This window comes from Cheilinus undulatus, linkage group 18 (genome assembly GCF_018320785.1).
Source record: "Cheilinus undulatus linkage group 18, ASM1832078v1, whole genome shotgun sequence".
In the NCBI taxonomy this organism is placed as follows: domain Eukaryota; kingdom Metazoa; phylum Chordata; class Actinopteri; order Labriformes; family Labridae; genus Cheilinus; species Cheilinus undulatus.
The window spans coordinates 12,248,388-12,275,956 of NC_054882.1; the positions used below are offsets into that span (position 1 = coordinate 12,248,388).

The window sequence follows — 27,569 nt, forward strand, 5'->3', positions numbered from 1 at the left end:
ACCACCTCATTTTCACCATCATTTTATTTCTCTGAAGGCTTTATTTTCTGTCATTTTTCCAAGAGTGAAAAGGATGCTTCGTGCGTAATGGAGATGAAAAACCGGGGCGATAAATGAAAGAATAACGTGATAATCCTCAAGCGCACTGTGATACAATTTACAAAAACATTACCCTGCAAATGACATCACTCAAAACCAATCATTCATTTCCTCCCATTTCCTTAATGATGCCATTTAAAAGCTCGAGATGAAGGCTGGTGAAGTGGTGCGTAAAGCCGCCCAAACTCCGGGTTTCCACCTTTATATTTTCATAACAGAAATTGGAGGGTGTTTTATTTTGAAATATGTAATCTTAGTTGGAAAAATAGAAATTAAAAAACACGAATAACTTCTTGTTTTCTTTGCACAGGCTAGTGTTTGTGTGTTTCATGAAAATATTACATTTGATCATATTTAAGGTTTCTTATGATGGTCTCCAACGGGAGCTTTTACGCATCATTTCCTCAGTGACAGCAGAGAAAGAGGAGGAGATCTGATCCTAAATCTTGATATTTCTTTATACTCACCCTATCTGTCTCAATAACAAACGCATTCATGGTGGTGTATCCCAGTGTTTTCTGATGAGAGACAGCAGAACGAGGAGGAGGACTGGGGGGGGGGGGGGCTCTGTGGACTTGTCATGTCAAACTTTTGGGCCAATAGGAGCGCGTTTCTGAGCGTTTCCCGAACGGCCATTGGAGAGTTTAGCCAATCACAGTAAAGCTCTGGAAGTCCAGCCTCCCGATTTCAACAGATTGAAATGTAAGCCTGTCTCCGGCGCCGTCAGGAAACAGATCGAGAATTTTGTCCCTCTTGTTCCTTATCGCACAGGAAGATTTTCTTGGACGCGGTTTTGGACGGTGGACACGCTGGACGCGGAGCAGGACCCACGCAGGAGGCACAAAGCGGACACCGTATTCTTCGTTTGCGGCTTTAACACGATGGGTGAGTCCAAAGTTGGATCGTTATTTTTTCCTCTCTTCTTGTCAGGGATGCAGCAGCCAGCGGTCCAGTGGCAAAAGGTGGGGTAGTTTAGCGAGATCTAGGCGGAGGGAGATGTTTTGACGGTTCAGATTTACGGCTGATCCAGGGGGAAGAACCGGCGGACTAAGTTATTCCATGTGTCTGTTACGCACGAAATTTGACGTTGGCGACAGAACATCCGCGTGAAGTTCGCCCTGTGTGCACGACAGCTATCAGTCAGCTATGTGTTGGTGCTCCAGAGTCAACATTATATTTAAGGCAGTGCGATAATTCCATGTTTCAGAGTTACTCTTTAATTCTGAAACACTCAGAGCTGAATAAGGCACCGTGCGTAAAGATGGATTATATAAAACAGCCTTTAAGGACACATTTTTGGCCATAAGCTGACCATAGAATAATAAAGATTGAACAGTTAGATAAATGTTTGGGTTCACAGTTTTTAGACTTGTCTGATCTGTGTGGGGGTCATTTTAGGCCTGTTTAGGAGCCAGGTTTAACCCGGGTTACAGCAGCCTGTGGTGGGCCCTGCTTTGGTTACCTAATCGCTGTCTCATTGTTCTGCTCTTGTGTGTGTTTGTTTTTGACACCAGAGCCAGCCTTCGGTGAAGTCAACCAGCTCGGCGGGGTTTTCGTGAACGGCAGGCCGCTCCCCAACGCCATCCGGCTCCGAATCGTGGAGCTGGCCCAGCTCGGGATTCGACCTTGTGACATCAGCAGGCAGCTGCGCGTCTCCCACGGCTGCGTCAGCAAGATCCTGGCCCGGTACAACGAGACCGGCTCCATCCTCCCGGGGGCCATCGGAGGCAGCAAGCCGAGGGTCACCACACCCACGGTGGTCAAACACATACGGACTTACAAGCAGAGAGACCCGGGGATTTTTGCTTGGGAGATCCGGGACAGACTACTCGCTGACGGGGTGTGCGACAAGTTCAACCTGCCCTCCGTGAGCTCCATCAGCCGGATCCTGCGCAACAAGATCGGGAATCTGACCCAGCAGAGCCAGTACGAGTCAGGCAAGCAGGCGCCTCATCCAGCACCCCAGCCAACGATACCCTACAACCACTTATACTCATACCCGACCTCTAAAGTGCCCACTCCCCCAGGCATGCCCACCCTTCCAGGACACATGGCCATGCACAGGATATGGCCCTCGTCGCACTCCGTCACAGATATTCTGGGGATACGGTCTATTACAGAGCAACAAAGTAAGCATGGCTGCTCGGAGGGCGGTTGCATTTGTTTATTGCACGACATTTAAACACACTTGTGAAGGGGTTTAGCGCGCAACAGTGCGAATGTGTGTGCGTGTTTGGAGAGAAAGTGGGTCTGTATTTCACTCAGAGGCCTGCTTCAGCTTCTTAAACTCGCAGGCCTCTCTGGAGCTGGAGCTTGACCTGCCTGCTGATATTGATTTGGGAGGTTAGGTCAGAAACAGATGGTCCGGCTTGCAGTAATAATTAAGCGGCGGATGTGGAATATTAGAGGGACAGCGGAGGGGAAAGGCGCTGAGATGAAGTGCATCAGAATGAGGTGTGCTGAATGTTTGCCATGAGCTGCAGCCAGACATTTTGTTCAGGCAGAGAAAAAGCTCACATTTAGCTGCACGGTGTGATGTTTGTCGTTCACATGCAGGTATAGAGGCCCCTCATAGCTTTGGCTCGCTCTCAACGAGACCACAACTGTTTTGGAAACAGTGAAACAGGATCCGGCATAAATCAGTGTTAATGGTCGGCTCGGTGTTGTGAAAAGGGATTTTCTGAGAGCTTGTTTTCCAGAGGCGGGAGGGGAAGCGCTGTCAGATCCCTAGAGTAGGCCTATAGCTGTCAGGATTCATGGCAGGAACGCTGAAAGAGCGAGTGGCTCTTCTCCACTCAACAAACCTGGAATCGAGATTCAAACCAGAAATGTGTCGCTGATTTCCTGTCTGCGTTTATTAAAAGATTCTTTATTTTCTGAAGATGTTTGAAGCAGGATTTTTAGTTATTTTGAAAGCTGAGAATGTATTTCACCTGAGCGATCTCAGCTGATTTTTAAAACAAACCAGTCACTTTGAAAATAAGACTAATATAAAAAGGTTGATTACGCACATTTTACGCACACGACCTAAACGATCAAAACGTAAAATAATTAAATTATACAAGACTTTGAACTGAGCTATGGCTTTGTTGAGCTCGCTGTAAGAGAAGGGTGTGTTTATTTTCTGATACCCATCAGTCACATGAGGAGGCTGACGGTGCGCGTAAATCTAATTTGTCCCGCACAGAAAGACGTCATGGTGGGTTAAAACGTCCCTGACCCACCGGAGAGTCCCGCCATCTCCAGCTGAGCCTTAACATGTACTTCTGCATCCCAGTCTAGACACATGTAGATTAAATAAGGTAAATAATACAGGGGGTTATTTATTTTATTATTTTGGAGCAAACAGGAAAGGTTTAGGCTTGTCACGATTTTGGATGAACGGTTGAAAAAGATGACTGGGATCAGGAAAATATTACAAACTTTTCATTTAAGAAGCTATGAACCTCCTCTTTAATATCCCATGATGTTTAAATAGTGCAAGATATTTAAAGTGATATTTCCGTGGCATTGATTAAGAATAATACAGTTTCGCAGGAACTTTGCGCACAACAAAGCGCACTGAATTCTGCGCGTTTTGTGCGTAAATGGACACACAGCCGAGCTCTAGTGTACCATGTCATCGGGTCAACTGTCTCGTGCAGGCTGGCTGACCTGGCCTGATTGGTGCACGAGCAGCCAGCGGCCTCTGCTGTGCAGTGCAGTGTGGGTCTCTCTCTCTCTCTCTCTCTCTTTTTTTTTTTTTTTTTCCTAATCCAGAAACATCTCCCCTCTGACTTTCCTCTCCTCTCTGTGTCTCTTCTGCCCCCCCCAGTTAGTGACAGTCCATCCTTTCCCAGCGCCAAACTAGAAGAATGGAGCGCTATAAACAGGACTAATTTCCCTCCAGCAAGCTCTGCACTAGTCAATGGCGTGGATAAACCGCATTTAGAACCTGAAGCAAAATACACACAGGTAAAATAAAAATGGACACCTCTTATTTTTTTTCTAACTTAATCAAAAGTGAAACACTTTATCCAAACTTTGACCAGCAGGCTGAATCTAGCCTGAAGTTTTTTTTTTTTTAAATATATTTCTGTGGTTTGGAAATTTCCCCTTTCACAGCATTAACGCGCTCCTTCTGCTGGCCTTACTTATGCATTATTGTGATCTATAATCATTCATTTTCTGGCTGCACGTGGTGCATTTTCTGGTCAGAGTTTTTATGATTAATCTGGGTGTAAATTATTTCATGATTAGCAGGTTTAAGAGCTTTGGATCGTCCACTTCCTCTCTTGGTTCTTGTTCTGCAGCTGGGTTTGGTGGCTTTTTCTGAAACGATTGTTGCTTTTTGAACACTCAAAAACTGGCTGGAGCTGTTTGGAAAAATCAGCAGACTCACAGAAAGTCTGTTTTCAGTTTCAGCTCAGGCCTGCAGTCTTTAATAGGCTTTGAGTCATGACAGTAAAGTGCACACACTGACCATTGCATCATTTAGACATATGGCTAATATTTCAATAGTTATCTAAGTTTATCCTGATATTTCAGACTTTAATGTGAGGGAATGAGTCGATAAACGGACCTGAATATCAGCACTGATAAATTCATAGACGCCGTTTTCATTTGTATCAGTCTGTTTAACTTTTAAATGGTTTAACAAATGTTTTTAATTCTAAAAGCCCATAGAATAATTTAGATTGCACTTCTACTAAAATAAAAATTCAATTTAGATTTATTCTAATTGGTCAAATATTTTTTAAACTGCCCTTTAATTTTGAGGGGCCATGATGAGACTTAGAGCGCGTGTGTTTAGTGCTCTTATTTTGACAGGGCGTGTAATTCTCCAACCAAACACAACAGAAACATTTTGTTGTTTTTAGTTCCTCTTTTCGTGTAAATAGTGAGATTAGAAGAACCAGCTCAGAGTGGACACAGTAAAGTGTGTGAGCCAAAACAACAAGGAGGGAAAAGACACCAGTGGGCCATTAAATGTAGAAAATAACAACTCTATAAATTACTGAGTTTACTGCAGGAAAAACAAAGCAGACTCTGACAGTGAGAGTTTAAACAGAGAGAGCGTTCTGATGGTGCAAAGATCGTCTATTTCATACAAAGCTTTAATGAAGGAGATCAAATCCACTCTCTCACAGCTCAGCTGTAGAGTCTATTTTTAGACTTCTTTGCGCTGCCAGTGCTGAGTTAATTCAGCCCTGATTTTCAAAATAAAACATCTAAAGATGGTTTTATTTCTGTCACATATGAGTGAAGGCCATAGGCTTTATTTTGGTGGCCTTTTGGCGGGAATCAGAGCAGAAGCCTTCACGGGACAGTGGGCTAAATCTACGGCAGGTTATGAATTAGAGTCTGATCAAAAACGGAAGTGAAGTTAGTTCACGCGACCGCTCAGTGGTAAAATGTCACATTTGGATTAAACGCAAACAAAAACTCACTTCATACCCGAACCAGTGCTGAGATTTTTGTTTACGTCTTTGACGTAATTTCTATTCTTTTTGGTTTAATTTTAATTATTTATTTCCAGCTGCGTGTCAAAGGGAGCGCGCGTGAGCTGGAATGACCGAGTAGAAAAATCTCTACAAGTAAATTTACACTTTAAATTATTTTTAAAAATGCATTAAAACATTAACGTGGTAATTATTAAAAATAATAGAGTAATTAACAATTTAGAAAATACAGCAAAACAGTTTTTATTATTATTCTGAAATTATCAGGTCATTTTAAATTAAAGGTTTTTTTATTTATTGATAACAATGCTGTGATTTTTATGCCAATATAAATATTCTACATAAGTCTGATGAGTTGATTCTGTTTCAGTGAGTAGGTCTTAAATAGTCAGTGAAATATCCTCCTGCATGGTTTCTCCTCATCCTCCTTCAGTCAGATTGTGTGCTGGTGGTTTATGAGTTAAAGCTGCTCTTACAGAGGAGGGCTTTAATGTTGTTCTGGAAGTGTGTGTATTTATTTATCTACATTGCTGCATGTGTGTGTGAGTGTGTGTTCTATGTGCTGCTTTAACAGGAGGAGCTGATGAAACTGATTTAGATGTGAGTCCTCTCACAGCCGGTGCAGCTTTTTTAAACTCATGTTTCAGTGTGTTTTAGTCGAGTGGAGTCACACAGACACACAGACCCGGGTCCCTCTCTGTTTGTCTTAAAGCACCACAGAAGTCAGCTGAGAGGATTTTTTTTGTGTGTCCTTTAAACCATCAGTGAAAGTCAGAGAGATTTTTTAGAAATTATTCTCAGTAGTCTCAGACCACCCAGGATCAGAACTTTGGCCTCCCTGCTGAAAAGCTTTGGTGAATTCCTCGACTTAAGTCCTGTCTCTGTGCCAGACCAGCCAAAAGTCCATTCATGCTCATTTCTCCTCCTTCTCTATCATATTTCTCCTCTTCCTGTGCTTTCACTCTCAATCTCTCATGACATCTGTTCTGTGCCGCCCCCCCTCCTCCTGTCTTCTGACATGGTACATCAACGCCCGGCGAGGAAAGCGTCCGTTTACTTTAGTCAAAAACACGGCAGCCATCATGCCTGTATGTGTTTGATATGTTCCTGAATTGATCAGCGTACTTTCATCAGAATTAGAGGTTTTATGTAGCTGTGAAGAGAAGGTCTGGAGCTCTACCAACACCTCTGAAGATTTTTATTCTCAGCTTAGTAGATTTGATCACATTTATGCAGCCAATCACCGACAAAAGCCACCAAACTCTGAGTTCTAAGGAAGGCGACCCCAAACTAAAAGTTAACGGATATTTTAGACTCCTAAAGCAGATTTAAGACCTGCTAATATACTTTTTCTTACCATTTGTTGCCAAACTGAATTTGTGTTCTGACATTTTAATGAACTCTGATGTTTCAATGGAAAAGTCTTAAATAAAATTGCCAAAAATGCAGGTTTTATAACATTAATACAGCAGAGCATTGACATTTTTGTAGACGGGAGTAAAATGACAGAAACAGAAGTCACCAGACTCTGATTTATAAAGAAGGCAACTCCTAAATTAGAAGATAACGGACATCAAACACATTTTAGGCCTGCTATTATTATTTTTCTCACTATTTTGTTGCTTTGTGCCAAATAGACTTTGTGTTTTGACATTTTAAATGAACTGTCAGTCTTGTTTTCAGTATAACTCAGCTGTTTCTGTGTAAAAAAATCATTTAAAAGTCACCAAAAATGCAGATTTATTCATATTTCTGCAGCGCCTGAGCTGCAAAGTAAGATTTAAAAAGAAGGAAGCACTAAAATGACTTTGACTATTTAAATATCTGATGCAGAGTTTAACCTGCCAATGATATTTTTTCTTTAATCCCTCTTCTTGCAGAGCTGCTGCAGCTTTCAGGCTTTTTTAAAATAAAAAAGCAAAAATACAAACTTAAAAAGCATAAAACAGGGTTTCTTTAAGTTTCTTCTCCAAACAAAAGAAACTATAAAATAAAAATGAATTAATTTTAAAGTTTAATACAAAGAATGCTGATTTTTCTTGCTAAAATTCCTCCTCTTAATAATCTATTTGTTCCTGGATGCCTCATGAATGAACCAGCCTAAAACACATGATTATTTTAATCCAACCACCAATGCATCATTCTCAGTGTTATTTATTCACAATTCTGTTACATGCATGCGAAATCAGCACGTAATGTTAGTGTAACAATGCCTCTGCAGCAAAAGAATGTGCATTTTTAGGTGAAAATGAAGGTTTGAAATTTTGTTTTTAAAGCAGAAGGTCAAAAAATGGAAGCAAATGTAAATTTTCCTCCACTAATATTTCATTTTTAATTCTTTTTAAATAGATTGTTTGCATGGTTTTCTTCTTTCTGCTTCTTCTTTACTCGATAGAAAATATAATGTTTTGGTTTTTCTGTTGGAAAATACTGTTCTCAAAAATTTTCAGGTGAGAAAAACAAAAGCAGAAATCTAGAGATTAAAATTGTATTTAAATCTGAGCTGCTTGTGTAAAAAATCCCAGACTAATGTGTTTTAGAAATCTCGTATTTATTGTTCATTAACATCCCAGACTTTAAATAATGACACTGGTATTTTTTAATGGAGAGATAAAGTTTAAAGTTTTAGAATTATCACCTCTAATCTTCATATTCCTGCTCTTTTCTTGTCCTCTAGACGCCGAGTGGATTGCCCACAGTGAACAGCTATGTCACAGCACCCAGCATCCCTCCCTACCACCCTCCCACCCAAGTGTCACCCTACATGGGGTACAGCGCCACCACCTCGGCCTATGTGACCGGACCCACATGGCAGCCGGCCAGTGGCAGTGCTCTATCTCCCCACAGCTGTGACATCGCCGCCCCGCTGGCCTTCAAGAGCATGACAGCCGGCCGTGACGCCATCCACCCCGTCACTGCCTCGGCGCTGTGAAGACTGGCGATGGAGGAGGAGGAGGAGGAGGAGGGAGGGAGGGGGGAGACAGCGAAGACAGGAGACACCAAGTCTGTCCCCTGTGGCTTCATCCAGCCTCCTCTGTATGAAGGACTCGGCCCCAGGACCCATATTTTTGCCGCTCTGTACGGGACCCCCCCACCCCGCACCCCCACCCCCACCCACCTCCTCCTGCACATGAGGAATAAACAGTCCATGAATTTTTACTACAAACTTGTTGTGTGAAAGAAGCTGCAGGACAGGTGTGAACTGAAGGACTGATGTGTGACGCCTCCTCCCAGATTCTTTAACACTTCTGCAGAAATGTCTTTGGGGTAACGTATAACTTCATCACTCAGAGAGGGGGTGCATTAGTGTGTCAGAGTGCTTCATAACTCCTCTTTGTTTTATATGTTTGTATGCTCCGTCTTATCTTTTGATAAAGTGTCTTCTCCCACTTCTCCACAGTTCCACAGAGAAGTTTTATTTATTAGATTTAAGGTACGTTAAATGAAGTGCAATCAGCCGTACAGACAGCATGGGGGTCTCCACAATAATCTGGCATCTGTCTATGATGGAGAGCATTCATGGAGAAATGTTGCACAATGAAATTGAATGTATCTAATTAAATTGTTTGGCTGTTATTGATCTTTGTGGACTCTTGCAGCTTGTTTGGAGGAATCCTCCGTGTGATTTAAACTAAGAAATATTCCTCTTCTTTATTTCTGTAAGTGCAGAGGCTCTATTAAGGCCTGCTGGTCTGCTTTACATGAGCAGGAAGCTCATTTTCATGACAAAGAAAATGGCGCGTGCTCGTATGAGGCCTGACGTTTCTCTGAGCGAGAAACACGGTTTAGCTGAAACACAAAGAATAACCCTGACCCTGCTTAAAGAACATTACACTCAATATAACCCTCTTTAATTTAACCTCATCCCAAACACCTACATGTATTTTATTATGGTTAGATCTTTTAGATCAGTGGTTCTCTACTGGGCCGCAGACACCGCCTTCATAAAAAACTGGAGCCCAGAGTTCTGAAAAATAATTTAACAGCTCCGTTTTTTTTTAAGGAGAAATTTGTTCAGAAGGAAACAAACAGAACATACGGAAGCCCTGCAAGGACATGCATGCTCTTTATTTAACTCTTTCTGCAAAAATCTGTTATCTTTCAAGTGATCATAAGAAATTAAAACAAAATGATGGCAAAAAATCTTCATCATCCTAGAATAATCAGATTAGTATGTCATTTACTCAAAAAAAAAAAAAAAAAAAATCTGCATGAATGTCCACTTTAGGCTTCTGTACTTTATGTACTCTTCACCATAATTGAACATAAATAAGAATATTGAAATTTACCAGAATCAGTACAATAATTAACTTTCTCTGCGGTCTTGAAACAGGTTATTTTTGCACACATTTGCAACCCAGTTAAAGCAGCTCTGTGGTCCACATTTTGGCCCAAACCCACCAGTTGAGAACCCCTGTTTTAGATCAGTGGTTCCCAAAGTGGGGGTCGGGAGCGAGACAGTGAAGAGGGGTTATAGGATGCTTTCCAAAACAAAGAGAAATTAAACATGATTTAAAATCATAAATCTTATAAATTATTGTAAAAAAAAAAAAGTTGTAAAAATGAATCCAATTTAAAATAAAAACATAGTTATCAAGTGATAATTGTGCTTAAATGTAAGTAAAAGTTATAAAGACGGCCTAAATAAAAAGATTTTAACATAATGAGGTGGGGTCCCTGATCTCTGATGCCTTTATTTTGTGGGTCACGGGCAGAAAAGTTTGGGAGCCCCTGTTTTCGATCATGTACTGCCTTTTAATTAAGATAATATTAAAGAATAAATGTTGCTGCCATGCAATAGAAAAGACGTGTAAAATAATCTTATTTGGCACATTTTCATAGAGATTAAAGCTCATATTTTATAGGTTAAATAAAACTAGTAGGACTAAAACATGTTAGATTTAGAAAGAGAAAAATTTGGTAAATATTTCAAATGTTAAATCAAATTTTTGACCTGTTATTTCCTGTTAATAACAGCAGATGTAAAAAACATCTCCTACTACGAACACGGCCAATCTTTCTGAGGTTTACAGATTTTTTTGCGCTGCAGAAACTAAAATCCAAGCGTCTGGATTGTCCAGAATCTTTAAAAAAAACCTCAGTTCACATTTTTACAGCCAAATTTGGATGATCAGTCCAGACACGTGTCTTGTTTCTGAGTTATAAAGAGCAAAAATACAGTTTGTAAGTGTAATATTCTGCTGATGCAGAAATTAAAACATAAATGCTGAGAGTCTAAAAATGAGATGAACTCACTGAAATATTCCAGACTCACTTTATGACTCTAGTAAAAATTACTTGTAGATTTAATGTAATGCAAGCCTTATTTTTGTCTTAAGTGAGACGTTTTTCTGTACTTGTTAGATGAAAGTGGTTTATTATTTTTATAATGAGAGATTTTTGAGCTGAAATGAGACAAGCAGGCTCTATTCTCTCAGGTCTGAGTTTTTGCAGTGCAGCCAGATTTAGCCGTATGTACAGTGCTGTAAATCAGATCGTCACTGTTGCGTTAAGCGTTGAGATCCGTGTTCCGGGTCCTCCCAGACTCCTGTGGTGAGGTGGAGTCTGCCGTGTTCAATCCAGGACGCCACAAATAGTCTCATCGGCCTGCGGTCTGCAAGGTCATCAGACATGTGACCCAAACACGAACCACAAAAAGGCCCAAAAGGAGATCTGTCAGGGCGAGCTCAACATGTTCATTACAAAAGAAAAGCACACAGCCTGGTTAACAAATGACATGTTTGCAAAATGATGCAAAAATACTCTGAAAGTTATGAGGGGGGGTGTGGAGTAATAAATTATGAGTGTGTCTGGCATGCCCCGTCTAGCCCTGCAGTGGAAGCCAGATTTAAACAAATGGAGCTGCAGCAGAGCTCACCTGCTCTCTCACTAACTCTACCTGCTGCTCACTCATGCTTCACAGGGGGGCCTCCATGCACCCCCCTGTTTCCACTCCTGCAGCCTAAACAGGCCCTGCATGTGACAGTGTCAACAGTCCTCTCCATGCAGGGCCTGATTTGACTGGGAAAGCAGTCTTCCCCGCATCCAGTGGTCACGGACCGTTGCTCAGGGATGGTAGTGTTTCTTTGACCGTATGTGAACCACATCACAGGGACGTGATGATCATACACTCTCTGAAACCGCCCCCCCATCACCGTCCTCCATCCATCACGCACAGTAAATGATGGTGAACTCTCAGAAAGAGTCGTTACACGCTCTGTTTTCTACCTCAGCCCTGCAAAACAAGGACAAACAACTTTTCCTTCAATGAGGCCGTCTCCTCTGACTCACAGAGAAATTAAGATGTGGTCTCCGTAACGACACCAGGATTTAAGAAATAAGAACAATGTGTTTCTAGAGATGGCTTCTCCTGCACTCTAACTTTGGTCAGCCTCATGGAGGCCAGGGTTATACCTTTAACAAATAGGAGTAGACACATGCTTATAATTAATGAGTCTGACTTCAGTGTCATATGGTTATCTTTACTACTCCGCATGCAATCAGAAACAAGACAGCCATTTTCAGAGTAACACAGAGCAGAGCACTTAGTGCTGGGTGGACGCGGCACTCCGTGAGGTTCCTGCTCCACGGACATTTTTAAAAACGGAGCTGAGAACAGCCAGAGTGTTTTCTTAATGCCTTACAGCAGCAGCATGGAGCACACAGGTGAGTACACCCTCCACAAGAAGAAAATCACAACATGTCTGGTTCTGTGTCGTTGGCATGTACAAGCAGGGGCGGAAAACAGGAGGGGGAGCGGGTGTCTAGGGCCCTCATATGAGATATACTGGGGATGATGGCAGTCTAAGTCTGGGTTATATAGCACGAACAGGGCAGCTGCCTAAATGAAGCAGGCTAAGAGAAACCTCAGCTGTGTGTCATCAGTGGGGTTTCTATCTCATAGTCTTTACCTGCTTTTTCATTTCACACAAGAAAGGCTGCAAAAAACAACTGCAAAATACTGCAGAAAAGTTTCATAGTTGGAGTAATGAAATTTTTAAGTCCAAAAAGCATAAAGGTTGAAATAAAATCTGAAAAAAAATCCACATCTTCTCCTTTATTTGCCCATCTCTTCACTAGTTTCCATTCAAAGGTTAACGTTTTTGTCTCATGATCATCTTGCAGGCTGTTCACTCTTCTTCTGCAGCTTTGATTCAATTTTTCACAGGCGAGCGCCTCGACCACTGACCTGCTGACTCCTATTACTCACACAAGAGCGCCACATGGAAACGTGCAGAAATTTGCATCTTCCTTTGCAGGATTTCTGAAAATTTGTTTACATTTTGGAATGCATTTGCATGTAAACCCAACTATAGACTCAGACTTAACAGAGGAATACATCACTTCATCTGTCTAAAATCAATCTCACTTTTCAATGTGAACCAGGAGGAAGCTTAAAGGCACAGCAAACAGTACTCCTTCAGATTCACTCTCTGTAAAAATAAAATAAATCAAAATTAAACCTAATCTGAGTCATGCTAACCTGATAATCTGCTAAAAAGCTTGATAAAATAAGCTTCCAATAGAACAGCTGTGAAGAGGCTTCACTCTGTCATAAATCCTTTTTTACTCTCAGAATAAATCAAATAAATTGAATTTATAATTAATTATCTGTGATATTTATACTGGCGGGACCTGAGTGGGTCAACGAGAGCGACCACAGTCAAACTTGTGATAATATCAGTCTATACAGCGCTGTCAGAGCCTGATTTATGAGTCTACGTAAAAACACGTCTTTCTTCTTCCTAAAAACCATCAAACAATCAAAAAAGACATTTTAGGGCTGCAACTTATTTAGTGTCAATAATTATATGATATTTTAGTATTTCAGTGCTACCTGAAAATGTATTAATTTAAAGCAGGCTACATACCAGATGATTTTAGGGCCCAGTTTTTCCTCCCAATGATCTGAGGGCTGAGAACTGATTCAGGCTTCTTAAACTGACTCCCAATAATCCTCGACTGTGTGGTGTCAGTACGGTTATTTCACTGCTCTTTAGTGCGCTGGAGTCTACTAGATCTGAAACCTTTAACATTGGAAATGTTTGATTTTTAAATTTCTAAGTCAACAGCGTTCAAATGCACATTTAAAAATCTAATTTAAGACTTTTAAAGACCTGGACAGAAAAATTAATATCACATTTGGCAAGCAAACAGTCAAAAATGAGAGGCGTGAGCTTTTTTTGGTGTGCCGGACCATCGCTAAGTTTTCTGATTAATGTTCTGTTTAATAAAAGTCAAATGGCAAAGGCAAAAGAAAGTTTTTTGGTCCTAAAGGATCAAATTTAATAATTTCTGGCACATTTAATGCCTCTATTCTATCAACATGTTATCTAAACAGTTTGACTATTAAAGCAGAATAATGTTTGTGTCAGCTGGAATAAGAGTGGGCTGCACTGATTAATAAGAGGGCAACCAGGTAGACCAGATATTAGAGAACTGGAGCAGTTTATTAATAATCATTACAGAGTTTATTAATTTAGAGTGAGCTTGATAAAATCAGAGAGAGGTCTGGGGTCCTTCAGGACATTTAGAACATCCAACACTGAATTCTGGAGAATATTTATGAAACTGTTTGAGGACTGAGATGATTTAAATCATGTAAAGTTGAGTAGAAACAAAGACTGGATAAGGTCAGGTCTGAAAAAATTTAAAACCTCTCACGGGTAAAAATCAGACTTTTAAGGTAAGAGTATTTAATGATCTCCCGGAACGCTGATATATGCCACCTCTGACAAAAAAACCTGGAACAGCATCTTTGCACTTTTACTGCTCACAAAAATAAACACAACCATCATCTCAGCCAGGATTTTACCCAGACAGCCGGCTAAGGACGGCTAGTTCACCCTCCATGATGACTTAGCAATGATCAAATCTGGTTAAAAATATAGCACTAATGATAAAAGTTAGATAAGTGAGTGACTCTGAGGTTAATGTTGGCTTTGCTTGTATCTGAGTAGATTTTTATTCTGTGCCCAGGAGGCCACCACAGAGTTTGGGCCCACGAGAAAGAAATCATCCAAGGGCCCCTAAAACTGTCCCAACTTTTCTGCTCCATAGGGTGTCCCTGACTGAGCAGAAACAATGCTCTAAAATCAATAATGTCAATCTCTGTTGAGTAGATTTAAACAACCTACTTTCTTTAACCCCTACTTCTAACCTAACCTTAACCACGTGACAGAACCAGAAATGTAACGAGGAAATGATATCTCTGAGTAGAGCCATGTTTGATTAGTGACCAGCTGAGCTAAAATATTCCAGGGTTTATGATGACTGAGGTGTGCAGGGACTTAAGGTTGTCTCTGTTGCCTTGACTACGAGTGATATGTGCCCTCGATTAGAGAAAAGACACATTAACAGCTCCCTCAGTCTGCTGCCATTGTTGGTCCGTCATCACAGACCCCCACGGGAAGAGCTGTTCAGTTTCAGCGGAGAAACTCCCACATTAATGACGACTGTCAATGCCAACGTGGCTCAGTGTGAGGTACTTCCACATGAGGCTAAGATGATTGTTCAGCAACCCTGAGGCTGTGCAGCAGGTGTGTGTGTGTTTGCATGGTGTGTGTGAATATTTGTGTAAGAGACAGACTGGCAGAGGGAGAACATGGTACGTAGTAAGTCCCTCCTCAACCACCACTTTTCCATTCCTGCAAACACATTTGCGTTTTCTTCAGCTCGTTGCTTTTGCGTAAGCTGAGGCTGTGCTCAAGCCCTGCCCACCCCACCGCCACCCTGAGAGAAAAAGAATTGCTTGGTTGGCTGATAGGACTTCAGGTTAATGCCTATATCAAAGTCCTTTCAAACACTGCATAAGGGAAAATACACCTAAAAGGGCTGCAGCAATATTAAAATTATTAATCACAATGGCCCTGGAAAATAGATTTAACAAATTAAGGCTAAAAATCACCAATACATCCTGATATATTTCATGTTGGTCCCTGAATTATGTAAGGAGAAACAAATCATATCAATTGTTTTTTTTTTTAAATTGTAATAAATGGCTGAATTTTGACTGTTAATTTCAATTGATCATATTCTAACTGTATGGTTAAATTAAATTGTTTTGTTTTTCAAAACACAACATTTTATTTCCATACTGACAATGTAAAGCAATTCTTACCAGTGTTTTGATTTACAAACCATGCAAAGAGATGCATTTATATTAACTATCAGATTTATTGATTAAATTAATGTCAGTGTGGTTTGAAATGATGACTAAAGGGTAGCTCACAGCTTTAAGCAAGCACAGCTTGCTCAACATTAAGAAGAAAGCAGGAGTGCATGTACAAATGACTCACTGGAGGAAAAGGACTAAAATGCAGGGGAAACTAGAGGAGTCTGTCTGAGGTTTTCGTAATCTATACCAGTGGTTCTCAACTGGTGGGTCAGGACCCAAAAGTGGGTCGCAGAGTAGTTTTCAGTGGGTAGCGACTAGGTGTCTAAAAAAATGGTGGCAAAAGTCCTGAGATACCTTTTATTTTATCCTGTTTTCTTGTGAAATTGGGTACATTTAAATGTTGGATCAGTATTTTAAGTAATTTATCTCCTCTTCCTGCAATAAATGGCTACTTTTCCCATGATAATGAAGTAATTTCACAAGTTCTCTGGAAAAAATTGACACATAATGATGGGGAAAGAGGGTATACAATTTTCCATTTGTCCATTTTCTTTTTTAAATCAGGTGTTTTGGTCCAATCATGCTCCAAACTGCAACATATTTATTTAACTTAATGTGCGTGGTTGAAATTGTTTTGGAAACTTGGGCCACGATCTGTCATAAGACAGACTGGTGGGACCTGAGGCTGGACCAGTTGAGAACCACTGATCTACACGACACAACGTGCCTGTTCTACTGACACAGGAATAAGGAGGAGCTGGCTTAGAGGAAAGGGAGTGAGGAGGTGGGATTGTCTGGTAAGTTGTGAAAATATTTCTGTCCTTTTTGGTTCTTTTGGGCTTTATCCGATACAAAGCAGCAATCCTCTCAGTGTAGTCAAGCTCAGCCATGTTTGTTGACAACTGAGTGAAATGCCAGATGTGGGAGAAGGAAGCCCCTCCCTTCTCGCTTCTTTTGGGGGCTCGTGTACAACAAGGTTATTATAGTTAACACAAACTAACTAAATAACTAAAACTAAAAGGTAAAAATCATTTAGTTAACTGAAACTAAATTAAAACGAAGCTTTATGAGAAAAATGAAAACTAAATTCTGTGCTGACAAAACTAACCAAAATGAAATAAAATTAGAGACAACATCTACTTAGGTCTAGTCTTTGTCAGCAGCAGACTGTCTGACATGAACACCCAGGCCCAGAGAGAGTTAAGTGGCCTGATTTGATTCCCAAAGACTTCACTCAATGGTAAATTTTAGGTCTTAAGTTGTATACAAAGATAAAAGTTGAATGAAAAAATGAAAAGTGAAGAGCCCTTTTGGGTCTGGCCCTTGACAGGTGTCTTATATTGCTAAAAAACTAAAACTAACACTGAAACTAATAAAAACTAAACTAAAACAAAGCATTTTTTTCAACATAAAAACTAAACTAAACTAAGAAACTAGCAGGAAAAACTAATAAAAACTAAATGAAATCTAAAGCAAAAGGTAAAAACTAAATAAAAATAAAAACTAATGAAAATCCAAAACTATTATAACCTTGGTGTACAATTTGATGCACGCTTGGAGTGGGTTATTTGAATAAAAAATAATCAAGTGATTAGCTTCCTACATTTGTGTGTTCAGGCTATCGTTCGTGTTTGGTGTGAACAGATTAGGGAAAGGAGACAGCTTTAAGTACTCATTAAATAGTGTTTATCATTGGTTTATCAGTAGGAATGATGCAGGAGTGCATGTACAAAATGACTCGCTGAAGTCCTGGTTAATGTGACAGCATTTACATTTTCTAGGAGTTCCAATTTAGTTGCTCTTTCTGTGTAAGTAATCCAGTTTAAGATAAGAAATTTTCTCAACAGACAGTTCTTAATGTGTTTGTAATTAATAGTTTTCACTTCTTTTTTACCCATGCCGATGAAATCGGTAGGGGGTTATGTAAAGGGATCCGCATCTTTGTTTCTTTCTTTCTTTGTCTGTATGTGTACAAGATAACTCGAGAACAGACAGTCGGATCTTCACCAAACTTTCAGGGAATATTAGGATAGTGACATGGAAGAATCAATTAGATTTTGGTGATGATCCATGCACCCGTTCGGTTTTTCTCAGACTTCGAATTTTTGAACACCATAGTAATCAATGGGAGTGTAAGTTTCTCAGGGGCGCTGCTTAGGCGTGGGTCTGCCGCCTCAGACGGCTATTCTAGTTTCAGATTACTTTTAGGCTTTTTGCCTTTCATCAGACAGAACAGCTGAAGAGAGACAGGGAACACAGACATGCATCAAACTATGCCGAAACCAGGATTTGATCCCACTACCAGTGCATCGAAGACTTTTGTATACAGGTGCCTGATCTACTCACTGAGCTAACCAGCACTCCAGATAAAAACAGGCTTTTATTTTGAAAGAAAAAAAGGAAACTTCCTGTATATTTAAAGTAGCAAAGCTAGCTTTACCATGGAAAAAATAATTTGCTAAAAGTGAAAAAAAGAAAAATCATTATGAATAACTTAAAGGAACAGTACTACATTTGAACAGTGATGCAAGAAGGTTCGGATTAATCTGGATTTGTCCACTGAGCTGACTGAGATCTTTTAAAGGTGTGGTGGCATCTGTATTCTCCATCACTGTGAGAGCAGGAAGACACTACTGTGAGCAGTACAGAGTCGTGTTGTAGTACTGAGGAATGTCTTGGATAGTGTTATCCCTCCTACAGCTGCTTTAAAAGGACTAAACATGAATTGAAGCACCCAAAAAAAATAAAGTTGCTATTTTTTTTTATGTCAGTGATTAAAAAAAAAAAAAAAATGTGCAGACTGACACCCAGACACACCAAGTGAGCACCCACAGTGAGGAGTTTAATCTTTTATTTACCAGTACATTAAAATCATTCTCCACAAGTGTTTACAAAACCAATAAAGCTTGAAAATTAACGTTTAAGAATCCAATTTAAAGACATTCAACAAATATCAGCATGCAAATATTATTTATGTAAAAACTTCCATAAAAGTCTGTATATGAATGTTCTGTTATGAACATAAAGGAAGTTTTAAAGGCATCTGTGTGGTTTGTGATCTACAGGAAGGCTCAGTGTGGATGTGATTAGATATAGAAGCATGGTTATAAAGGAAATAAACGTGTGCGTAAAGGCAGCTGTGTTACTACTGCAGCAGAGATGTCGACAGACAGATTCTTTATTGATCCTAAAGGAAGTTAAAGCTTCAGCTGTTTCATCCTCCACAAAGGCTGCTAATCAAAGAACAGTTCATCTGGATAGAACTGCTGTTTGAAACGTCTGATGTCTGTCGGTCCAGCAGAGCAGAGCTGAACTGAATGTGTGTGTTTTATCTTCACATAGATATTAATGTGTCCTAAAGCCCTTTTGTGACCGTCTCTTCCTTTGTAATTCGTTTTAAACTTTACATTAAAGCTACAGTTTATTCTTAGAGGTCTGAGGAAACTCTTGTTCTTCTGTTCTGTGTGGGATTGTTTGCTTTGGTTTCACTGACTTGAGCAAACAATCCCACAACTGTCATCAGATTTGACTTATCTGAGCACCAAGACACATGACATTACTCTTCTAAACTAAACATCACCTACTCTAAACCACTTTAACCAAGATTACAGACACAAAAAACATCAAATCCTTGTGAAACAACAGAGATATTCTAGAAGTGTGTTGATGTAGGCCCCATTAATCAGGGTTTATAAAAAGACAAGTTTTTAGGTATATAACTGAAGTGATTCACCAAAGAGAACCATTCTCTGTAAGTTCATTTTCAAACAGTGCAGCTTTTTGAATTCCTGAGAAACTAACTTATAAAAAGTTGTACTTCTTCATCATGAAGGCTGCATTTTAAAGACACTGTAATGCTGAAGTGGTATTTTACAGAGAGGCTGGTATATTTCAGATAAATACACTTAGAGAAACTATTGTGGTCTGACCAGATCAGCATTAAGGAATAACCCATAAGGCACTGTTTTTTTTCCTCCTATGGATGTTTACCAGTTTCTCTGCAGCCATCCAGACACGTACTCATAGACCAGCAGCATCACAGCTCCACCTGGAACACAGAGGGACAGTGACAGGGAGCTATTTATTTCACAATCAAACACAAGAGCTAGATTTAAGAGTGATCTTTGAAGCAGCAAAAGCACTCTAATATAGAAGCAGGCCCGGCTCTACAAGGGTGTGAAGGATGCACTGCACCCTCAGTTCATACATCTGCATCTTCAATGGCTCAGTTTGCCTGTTTCACTCTCTCTTATTAAGAACTTCTCGGCTCTCTCTCCTACCCTGCTCATTAAGTCTCTCTGTCTCTAGCCCATGATCACACACACTGACAACACAACCAGTGCAGATATGAAGTGTTCAGGTCCTGGATGAGACACATGAACTCAGTCTCTCTCTCTGATTATAATCTTACCTAGGGTGTAAAAATGGCTCCAGTCAGCTCTGACCAGGGATCATTACATAGGATCTGATTTTTCATTGCTGTAGCAAGTCACTGTATTAGCACCACTGTTTAATCTTAGATAATAGAACCAGATCTGCTGAAGACTACACTGTACTTCAGGTTGTATGGTTGGGCAATTAAAGAAAGATTAGCTAGGTTTAGCTTTAAATATTTCAGTTGAAGGATTGAAAATAAAAGACATAAAATACATTAATATGAATGGTCATATTTGTTATAATCACAGTTTTTGAGGGATTAATTCTTATGAAATTAACCTTTACAAATACATAGACCAGTGCTTTCATAAGTGTGGGCCAGGACCCATTGGTGGGCCTTAGAGGACATTTATAATAACCAAAAATCATATAAATAAATTAAATCACATTTTAAATTAGCATAAAATAGGTGACTATATTAAATGTTATTATTTCAAACCTCAGCTGTCTTTACTCACTTCAGCTTATTACCATTTATTTTGTCTTATGTCTACAACTGCTGTCACAATTTAATTGGTGTTGGATTAACTGGTGAAACTCTTCAGCATTCTACTTTGCTTCATGATTTAAAGAAGTCTTCAGAGACACTGAAGCTATTTTTACGAAGAGTTTGCTGGACCTCAAGGTTTGTTTACAGAGGTGAATAACAGAAACAAAATTTAAGTGACTTTACAGATGCCCGATAAAAACAAAATAAACCACAGTGGATCATTTATTTCACTTTGTGACCCCACAAACACTTTCAGAGTAATACTAATGTAGCTGAAAGCCCAGTTTTTGCACTGAAATCCTCTGTTTACGAAACTCAAACTGATAAATAAAAAGTAAAGTTTGGGAAAGACTGACATGGACAAAAAGATTCAATCATTATTTAAGGTATGATAACAACAATGATAAATATACAATATGATAAAGATTATTTTCCTGTTGGAAAAATCTATTCTTTGTCTCCAGGTTCTGCACATTCAGCTGCCAGCCTGATCATAAAAAGGTTCAATAGAAGAAACAACAACATGTGCAGCACACAGAGGAGCGCAGACCAGTTTTACAGCACTGGGGCCGCAGGGAGATGCAGCAGTAGCTTAACCAAAGTGTGCTGAAGGGAAGAAATAAAACCTGCATATAATGGGACTGAAAAAATCAAGTAGTAATAATGGGCCTAATTACACTATGATTAACGCAGTAATGCCAACAGGGGGGAAGAACATTATGAGAGAACTGCAGAAACCAAACAGCCCAAAGAGACATTATTTAACATGTAATCAAGCAGGTGAACTCTGTTGACTGTCGGAGAAGTTCTGAAGGGAACTAGAGCATGTTTGCCCTGTTTCCAAGTAACATACATGAATTTATTTCTTTAGAAACTCTGTTAAGGGGAATGATTTGAGAATGTCTGGGAATATACAGGGGCTCTTAGTGGACATGCATTTATTAATTTTATTCCACTCCCATGATAGTGGGTAGATTCTGGTTTTCTTCTCCAGATCTGATCTTACTTATAATTTCTAGATGACACTGGCTTCCCCTTAAAAATGACGTAATCCCTAAAAACTCTAAAATGAGCTGACTGTCAAAGTAAAAACATCAATGATACTCTGGTAACCATATGAAAAGGAATAAATGCTGAGAACTGAGTTAAAAAAGCCTAAGGATGCAGAAGTCTGTTTTATGAACGTCTTCATCTGTTAAAAAAAAAGCTTTTATTGATTACAGGGACAATTTAAGCCTGAGTATAAAGAACTTTTCCCCTTACCTGGTCCAAGCCTCATTATCTTTGGCACCAGTCCCTTATAAAGAGCCAAATACCTGGAGAGAGACAAAGAAGGATGTTAGAAAAAACAATAAAATGCAGTTAAAAAGCCAAATACCTGGAGAGAGAGAGACAGAGAGGGATGTTAGACACAGTAAAATACAGTTATAAATAACCAAATCCAATAGGGAGACAGAGAAGGATGTCAAAAACAGCAGTAAAATACAGTTATAAAGAGCCAAGTACCTAGAGAGAGACAGAGAGGGATGTTAGAAACAGTTAAATACAGTCATTAAAAGCTAAATACAAGGGGACAGAGACAGAGAAAGATGTTAGAAACAGTTAAATACAATTATAAAGAGCCAAATACCTGAGGAGAGAGAGACATAGAAGGATGTTATAAACAACAGTAATATATATTTAAAAAACACCAAATACCTGGAGAGAGAGACAGAGAAGGATGTTATAAACAACAGTAATATACACTTAGAAAGGACCCAATATCTGGAGAGAGAGAGAGAAGAATGTTAGAAACCAGTCAATACAGTTATAAAGAGCCAAATAGCTGGAGAGACAGAAGAATGTTAGAAACCAGTAAATACAGTTATAAACAGCCAAATACCTGGAGAGAGAGAGACAGAGAACGATGTTATAAACAACATTAATATACAGTTGGAAAATGCCAAATACCTGGAGAGAGACAGAGAAGAATGTTAGAAACAGTTTAATACAGTTATCAAGAGCCAGTTACTTAGAGAGAGATAGAGAAGGATGTTGGAAACAGTAAAATACAGTTATAAAGAGCCAGTTACTTCGAGAGATAGAAAAGGATGTTGGAAACAGTAAAATACAGTTATAAAGAGCCAGTTACTTAGAGAGAGATAGAGAAGGATGTTAGAAACAGTTAAATACAGTTAAAAAGAGCCAAATACCTACAGAGATAGAGACGGATGTTGGAACAGTTAAATACAGTTATAAAGAGCTAGTTACTTCGAGAGAGATAGAGAAGAATGTTGGAACAGATAAATACAGTTATAAAGAGCCAGATACTTTGAGAGAGATAGAGAAGGATGTTGGAAACAGTAAAATACAGTTATAAAGAGCCAGTTACTTAGAGAGAGATAGAGAAGGATGTTAGAAACAGTTAAATAAAGTTAAAAAGAGCCAAATACCTACAGAGATAGAGACGGATGTTGGAAACAGTTATAAAAAGCCAGTTACTTAGAGAGAGATAGAGAAGAATGTTGGAACAGATAAATACAGTTATAAAGAGCCAGATACTTTGAGAGAGATAGAGAAGGATGTTGGAACGGTTAAATACAGTTATAAAGAGCCAGATAGAGAGAGATAGAGAAGGATGTTGGAACAGTTTAATACAGTTATAAAGAGCCAGATACTTTGAGAGAGATAGAGAAGGATGTTGGAACAGTTAAATACAGTTATAAAGAGCCAGTTACTTCGAGAGAGATAGAGAAGGATGTTGGAAACAGTAAAATACAGTTATAAAGAGCCAGTTACTTAGAGAGAGATAGAGAAGGATGTTAGAAACAGTTAAATACAGTTAAAAAGAGCCAAATACCTACAGAGATAGAGACGGATGTCGGAAACAGTTATAAAAAGCCAGTTACTTAGAGAGAGATAGAGAAGAATGTTGGAACAGATAAATACAGTTATAAAGAGCCAGATAGAGAGAGACAGAGAAGGATGTTGGAACAGTTTAATACAGTTATAAAGAGCCAGATACTTTGAGAGAGATAGAGAAGGATGTTGGAACAGTTAAATACAGTTATAAAGAGCCTGATAGAGAGAGATAGAGAAGGATGTTGGAACAGTTAAATACAGTTATAAAGAGCCAGATACTTTGAGATAGACAGAGAAGGATGTTAGAAACAGTTAAATACAGCATGATTTGTGCGTAGGCTATGATGATGCTGAGCTTTGCCTGTCTCTCAGGTACAGTAGGCCTCTAACGGCCAGCGTCAGTGAGGACCTACCCCTTAATGCATTCAAGGTGATCAGTGGCTGCCTGCCTCTGCCTCGTGCTCCCTGTCCCGCTCCCTGCCCCCGCCACTGATGGCGTTAATAAGGCTCGACCCACTTCCTCCCTGGCCCTCTGTCTGATTAGATTGACCCGTGGAGCGCCGCGCGGCTCGTTAGGGTATGCTTAACGACGTCTCCCATAGGGACCACTAATTAGCTGGGACTGTGTTGTGTTAGAGCGGGGGACTGGATGTGGCGGCGGGGGCACCCTCCATGCACCCCTGCGACGACAGAGTTTCAGTGGCGTTCCTGCAGCAGCCCCCGAGGGCTCCTGAGTCCACTAACTACAAACATCTCGCTCGGCCTCGTCTCGCCGAGCCGCATGGGGGGAAAGTGGACGTCCGAGGGCAACTGTTAACATAACATACATCTTTCCTTGAAGCTTCCATTTAGAGCTGTCATTCTGGGAGGCTAGAAAATATGTTAACATTTACAGAACCACTGACAGACTGCAGAAATGTATGATCACACATGAGGGGAACATGGCCCAGAATCTAACGTCACTATTTAGATTCAAGTCATCGGATCACAGCTTTGCATCAAGCCGCTCGTGCACTTCCTCTGTAGTTAGTGTAGGAAACTCACACCACACAATCAAACCCTGCTAACTTGTAGCTGCAGCTGCTGCATTTGTCTTCTCTGACAGCCAGCTTGGCAGGATACCAAGTATGAATTGCTAACAAAGCACATGGAGTGGCTCATTAATTCTGGGATGAAGCGGTGACAGTGTTTTTAAATTTTTCCCCAAGTACAGCCCCCCCCCACTGTTTGTACCCTTCTTCCCGGTACACCAGCGCCATGGTCTGGAAGCAGGTGCGGTACTTGATCTCTCCAGGCACAGGCTGGGGGCCTTGGATGCGGCTCTTGGCGACATCGAAGGGAATGTTCACGCAGGAGGAGATGGTCCCGGATGCCAGTCCGATGGTGAACTTTCTCAGAAACTCCAGAGTGGGATTCTGGGAAAAAGAGACAAAACTAATGTGAGTTTCTTCTAAACAATCTAAGTGTTGGTGAGTTAGTCTTAGAATGATACCAATGATATGGAACTTATCAGAATGCCCTGACGGTCACTGTACCAGGAAGTCTGAGCCTTTCAAAATAAAAACAATAGCATCACATTTGGCCTCACAAAGGCTGACCAATCAGAGTGAAGCAAAGGTACTGAGAGGGAAATTCATGCAGAGCAGTCTTCATTGACTCTGGACCTTTGGATGTGAATGCACTGGATGTGACGAACAAGTTATAATAATTCTCACTGAAGAAGCTGAACACCGGAAAAACTGCCTGAGAGGAATCTAGGTCTGTTAACTAGCAGGTAAATGAGTTATTAAGGGAAAGTAAGTTCATCTGTAAGTAAAAATCATCTGTGACTGGAAACAAGGTGAAGTGTTCATACCTGTATTTGTTGCCAAAATAATGGAACACTCTCAAAGCATCCTGACAGTTTCTGTTTGTCTCTGACTTCTAGGACTTTAGCTATGCGCCAGCAGAAGGTTTACCTACAGCCAGCATGCAGCTAGCTTATTTAACCAGCAGGATGTCAGAGAGGACAGCATTAACTTTGTGGAAATATCCTCATTATGTTAAAGTGTTGGAAGAAAGTAACAAGAACAACAGTATGATGAAATGTCTGTTATTTGTTGTTGTTATTGAAACAGGTGTCTATTAATGTATGAGCAAGTAATTCATGTGAATGAGGCAAATTTCTGCCACGTTCAATGCCGCTGGATCCTTTGCAAGAGTTGAAAAATCTGAACTCAAGCGAATCATTTGTGCTGCATTGGCCAATGAGCATGGAGATCCTTAGAAGTACCAACCTTGGGGGGGTCATGAAAACTTTTGTCCGTGACTTCCTCTCAGCATATACAAATCAACAATCCTTTTATTTCTATTATTAGGCTGCAGAGATTATGGGCTGTAAACTAGGTTGTGGAATTATAGCAGAGTAGAAACATGCAAAAGCATTCATGAGTAGGCAACGTGCGATCTACACAACATCAACAACTTGCTGGACAACAAAGTTTTAATTTTTGGGAATGCAAAAGTACTCTTATGCATTCATTTTAGCACAATGTTAACAAGAGGAACACGGGAATTTTCAAGTCTGTAGCTGTATGTAATGTATGTAGTTACAAAGGCTGAATGATGTGATAAGTTAATCTCATTGTGATTTTTCCCCCCAATATTGGGATTAAATGTGTGAATATCTTTAATTTCCTCATTTAAAGTATTTTTCAACTAACACAAATCCTTTTATAATATAACCAACACATTATTAGATGGATTAAATTTGGGTTGAACAATTTTGAAAAAAATATCTAATTGTTTTTTTTTGACTCATACTGTAAATTCATTATTAATTGTTCTATTGAAGGAAGGGATCATTTTTACATCCTTTTAATTCTGATTTGAAACATGTACTAAAATGAAGAAAGTATATTTTTTGTAAGCTGTTATAAAAAATGATACTTCATTCACTGCATGATGTGTAGGGCATATCATCTCTGCAGTAAAAAGTTTTAAACTGGTATTTGACTCACATTTCAGGTTAAAGAAATATTGCACCTTCTGCGATTTGAAAATTGCAGAAGGATCATGTTGTGGTTTAATCTAAATTTGGATTAATTGCCCAGCCCTAGTAGTTTCTTTAATAGGTAAGGTTAGCCAACACTGATCTTCTGTATTCCTATATGGTCAGTTTAGTGGGAGTTCAGTGACATTAAAGAAGGCACTATTTAATAAAAAAAAAAAAAAAAATTCCTTCCATGACCAAAATTTGTTTAGAGGTTTCAGCTCACTGCGTAAAAAAGATCAGCAAAACTGTAATCAGAATTACTGCAAAGTATTGTTAAAGCTCCTGAGGACCTTTTGGTTTGTTGATTTTGGCGCCCCCTGTGGACAAAGCAGTACCTTATATGTTTCTTCATTTCGTCTTGTGCAAACGTATCTATGTTCTTTAAAATCTAAGTCTTTAAAATTCAAATTCATTACTCATAAACAGTCTTTGGAAGAGAAAATGTAAAGATAAAAAAGGTAATTTCTGCAGTGTGCTAAAGAGTGTGATAATTTCAGGCATTATAGATAACATAAAGTAAATCTATAGAGATAGGTCCATCTTCATGCAGAGGTTCTTGTTTGGTTTTGTAAGTCATAACGAGACAGAAATTTTCTTAGGCTGTTTGAACTGAAAATTCATCACAGGAGCTTTAATTATACAGGAGATCTATGATTTAATTAGGGCTGTCAAAGTTAACGCGTATATATTGCGTTAACTCAAATTACATTTAACGCCACTCATTTTTTTGTCGCATGATTAACGCATGCGCCTTCTGTGTGACCCTCGACCCATCCCGTAGTTTGCCAGATCAGGAAGCGGTGCCGTCGTGACGCAGTAGTGGAGTGTAGCAGTAATGGATACAGGACAGAGACTTTTGAATGGCAGGTTCAGCTTTCAGATCATGCCAGATAAGACTGGAGATATTTTCTCTTACTGTCAACATGAACTGAGTTACCAGGAGTTCGTAGAGTCTTAAATAGCCCATACCACTCGCTGGCCAAGCACACCGCCAATGCAGAGAGCCACTCCCCTAGCCATGCTGGATTGTTTATAATGGAGACACTCTGACAACACGGCAAGCAGGGGTGGACACGCTATCTGGCATACAAGGCATTTTCCGACTCACTT

General features: G+C 39.8%; 2 protein-coding genes across 3 annotated transcripts in view; one reads left to right on the forward strand and one right to left on the reverse strand.

Moving 5' to 3' along the window:
* The window catches only part of slc25a21 (solute carrier family 25 member 21), a 189,870-nt gene that overhangs the window by 18,838 nt on the left and 143,463 nt on the right, over window positions 1-27,569 (reverse strand). The window contains exons 9-11 of the mRNA XM_041812631.1: window positions 24,659-24,840; window positions 21,848-21,900; window positions 19,648-19,705 (exon numbers count right to left, since the gene is read on the reverse strand). Coding sequence (XP_041668565.1) covers window positions 19,648-19,705; window positions 21,848-21,900; window positions 24,659-24,840 — 293 coding nt within the window. The remainder of the gene's footprint in view (window positions 1-19,647; window positions 19,706-21,847; window positions 21,901-24,658; window positions 24,841-27,569) is intronic.
* pax9 (paired box 9) lies at window positions 831-8,472 on the forward strand. Of its 2 annotated transcripts, XM_041812632.1 has the most exons (4): window positions 831-984; window positions 1,614-2,228; window positions 3,914-4,053; window positions 8,218-8,472. In XM_041812632.1, exons 1-4 carry the CDS (start codon window positions 981-983, stop codon window positions 8,470-8,472), a joined length of 1,014 nt encoding a protein of 337 aa, XP_041668566.1. In that variant the 5' UTR covers window positions 831-980. The 2 variants fall into 2 exon arrangements, with proteins under 2 accessions (XP_041668566.1, XP_041668567.1); XM_041812633.1 differs by lacking the exon at window positions 3,914-4,053 and having other exon boundaries at window positions 8,218-8,468.

What these genes read in the sequence shown, in the direction of transcription:
- pax9 (XM_041812632.1), top strand. An exon ending in GTCTATTACAGAGCAACAAA is followed by an intron (nt 2,229 to 3,913) that starts GTAAGCATGGCT and finishes TGCCCCCCCCAG; the next exon opens with TTAGTGACAGTCCATCCTTT. An exon ending in CTGAAGCAAAATACACACAG is followed by an intron (nt 4,054 to 8,217) that starts GTAAAATAAAAA and finishes CTTGTCCTCTAG; the next exon opens with ACGCCGAGTGGATTGCCCAC.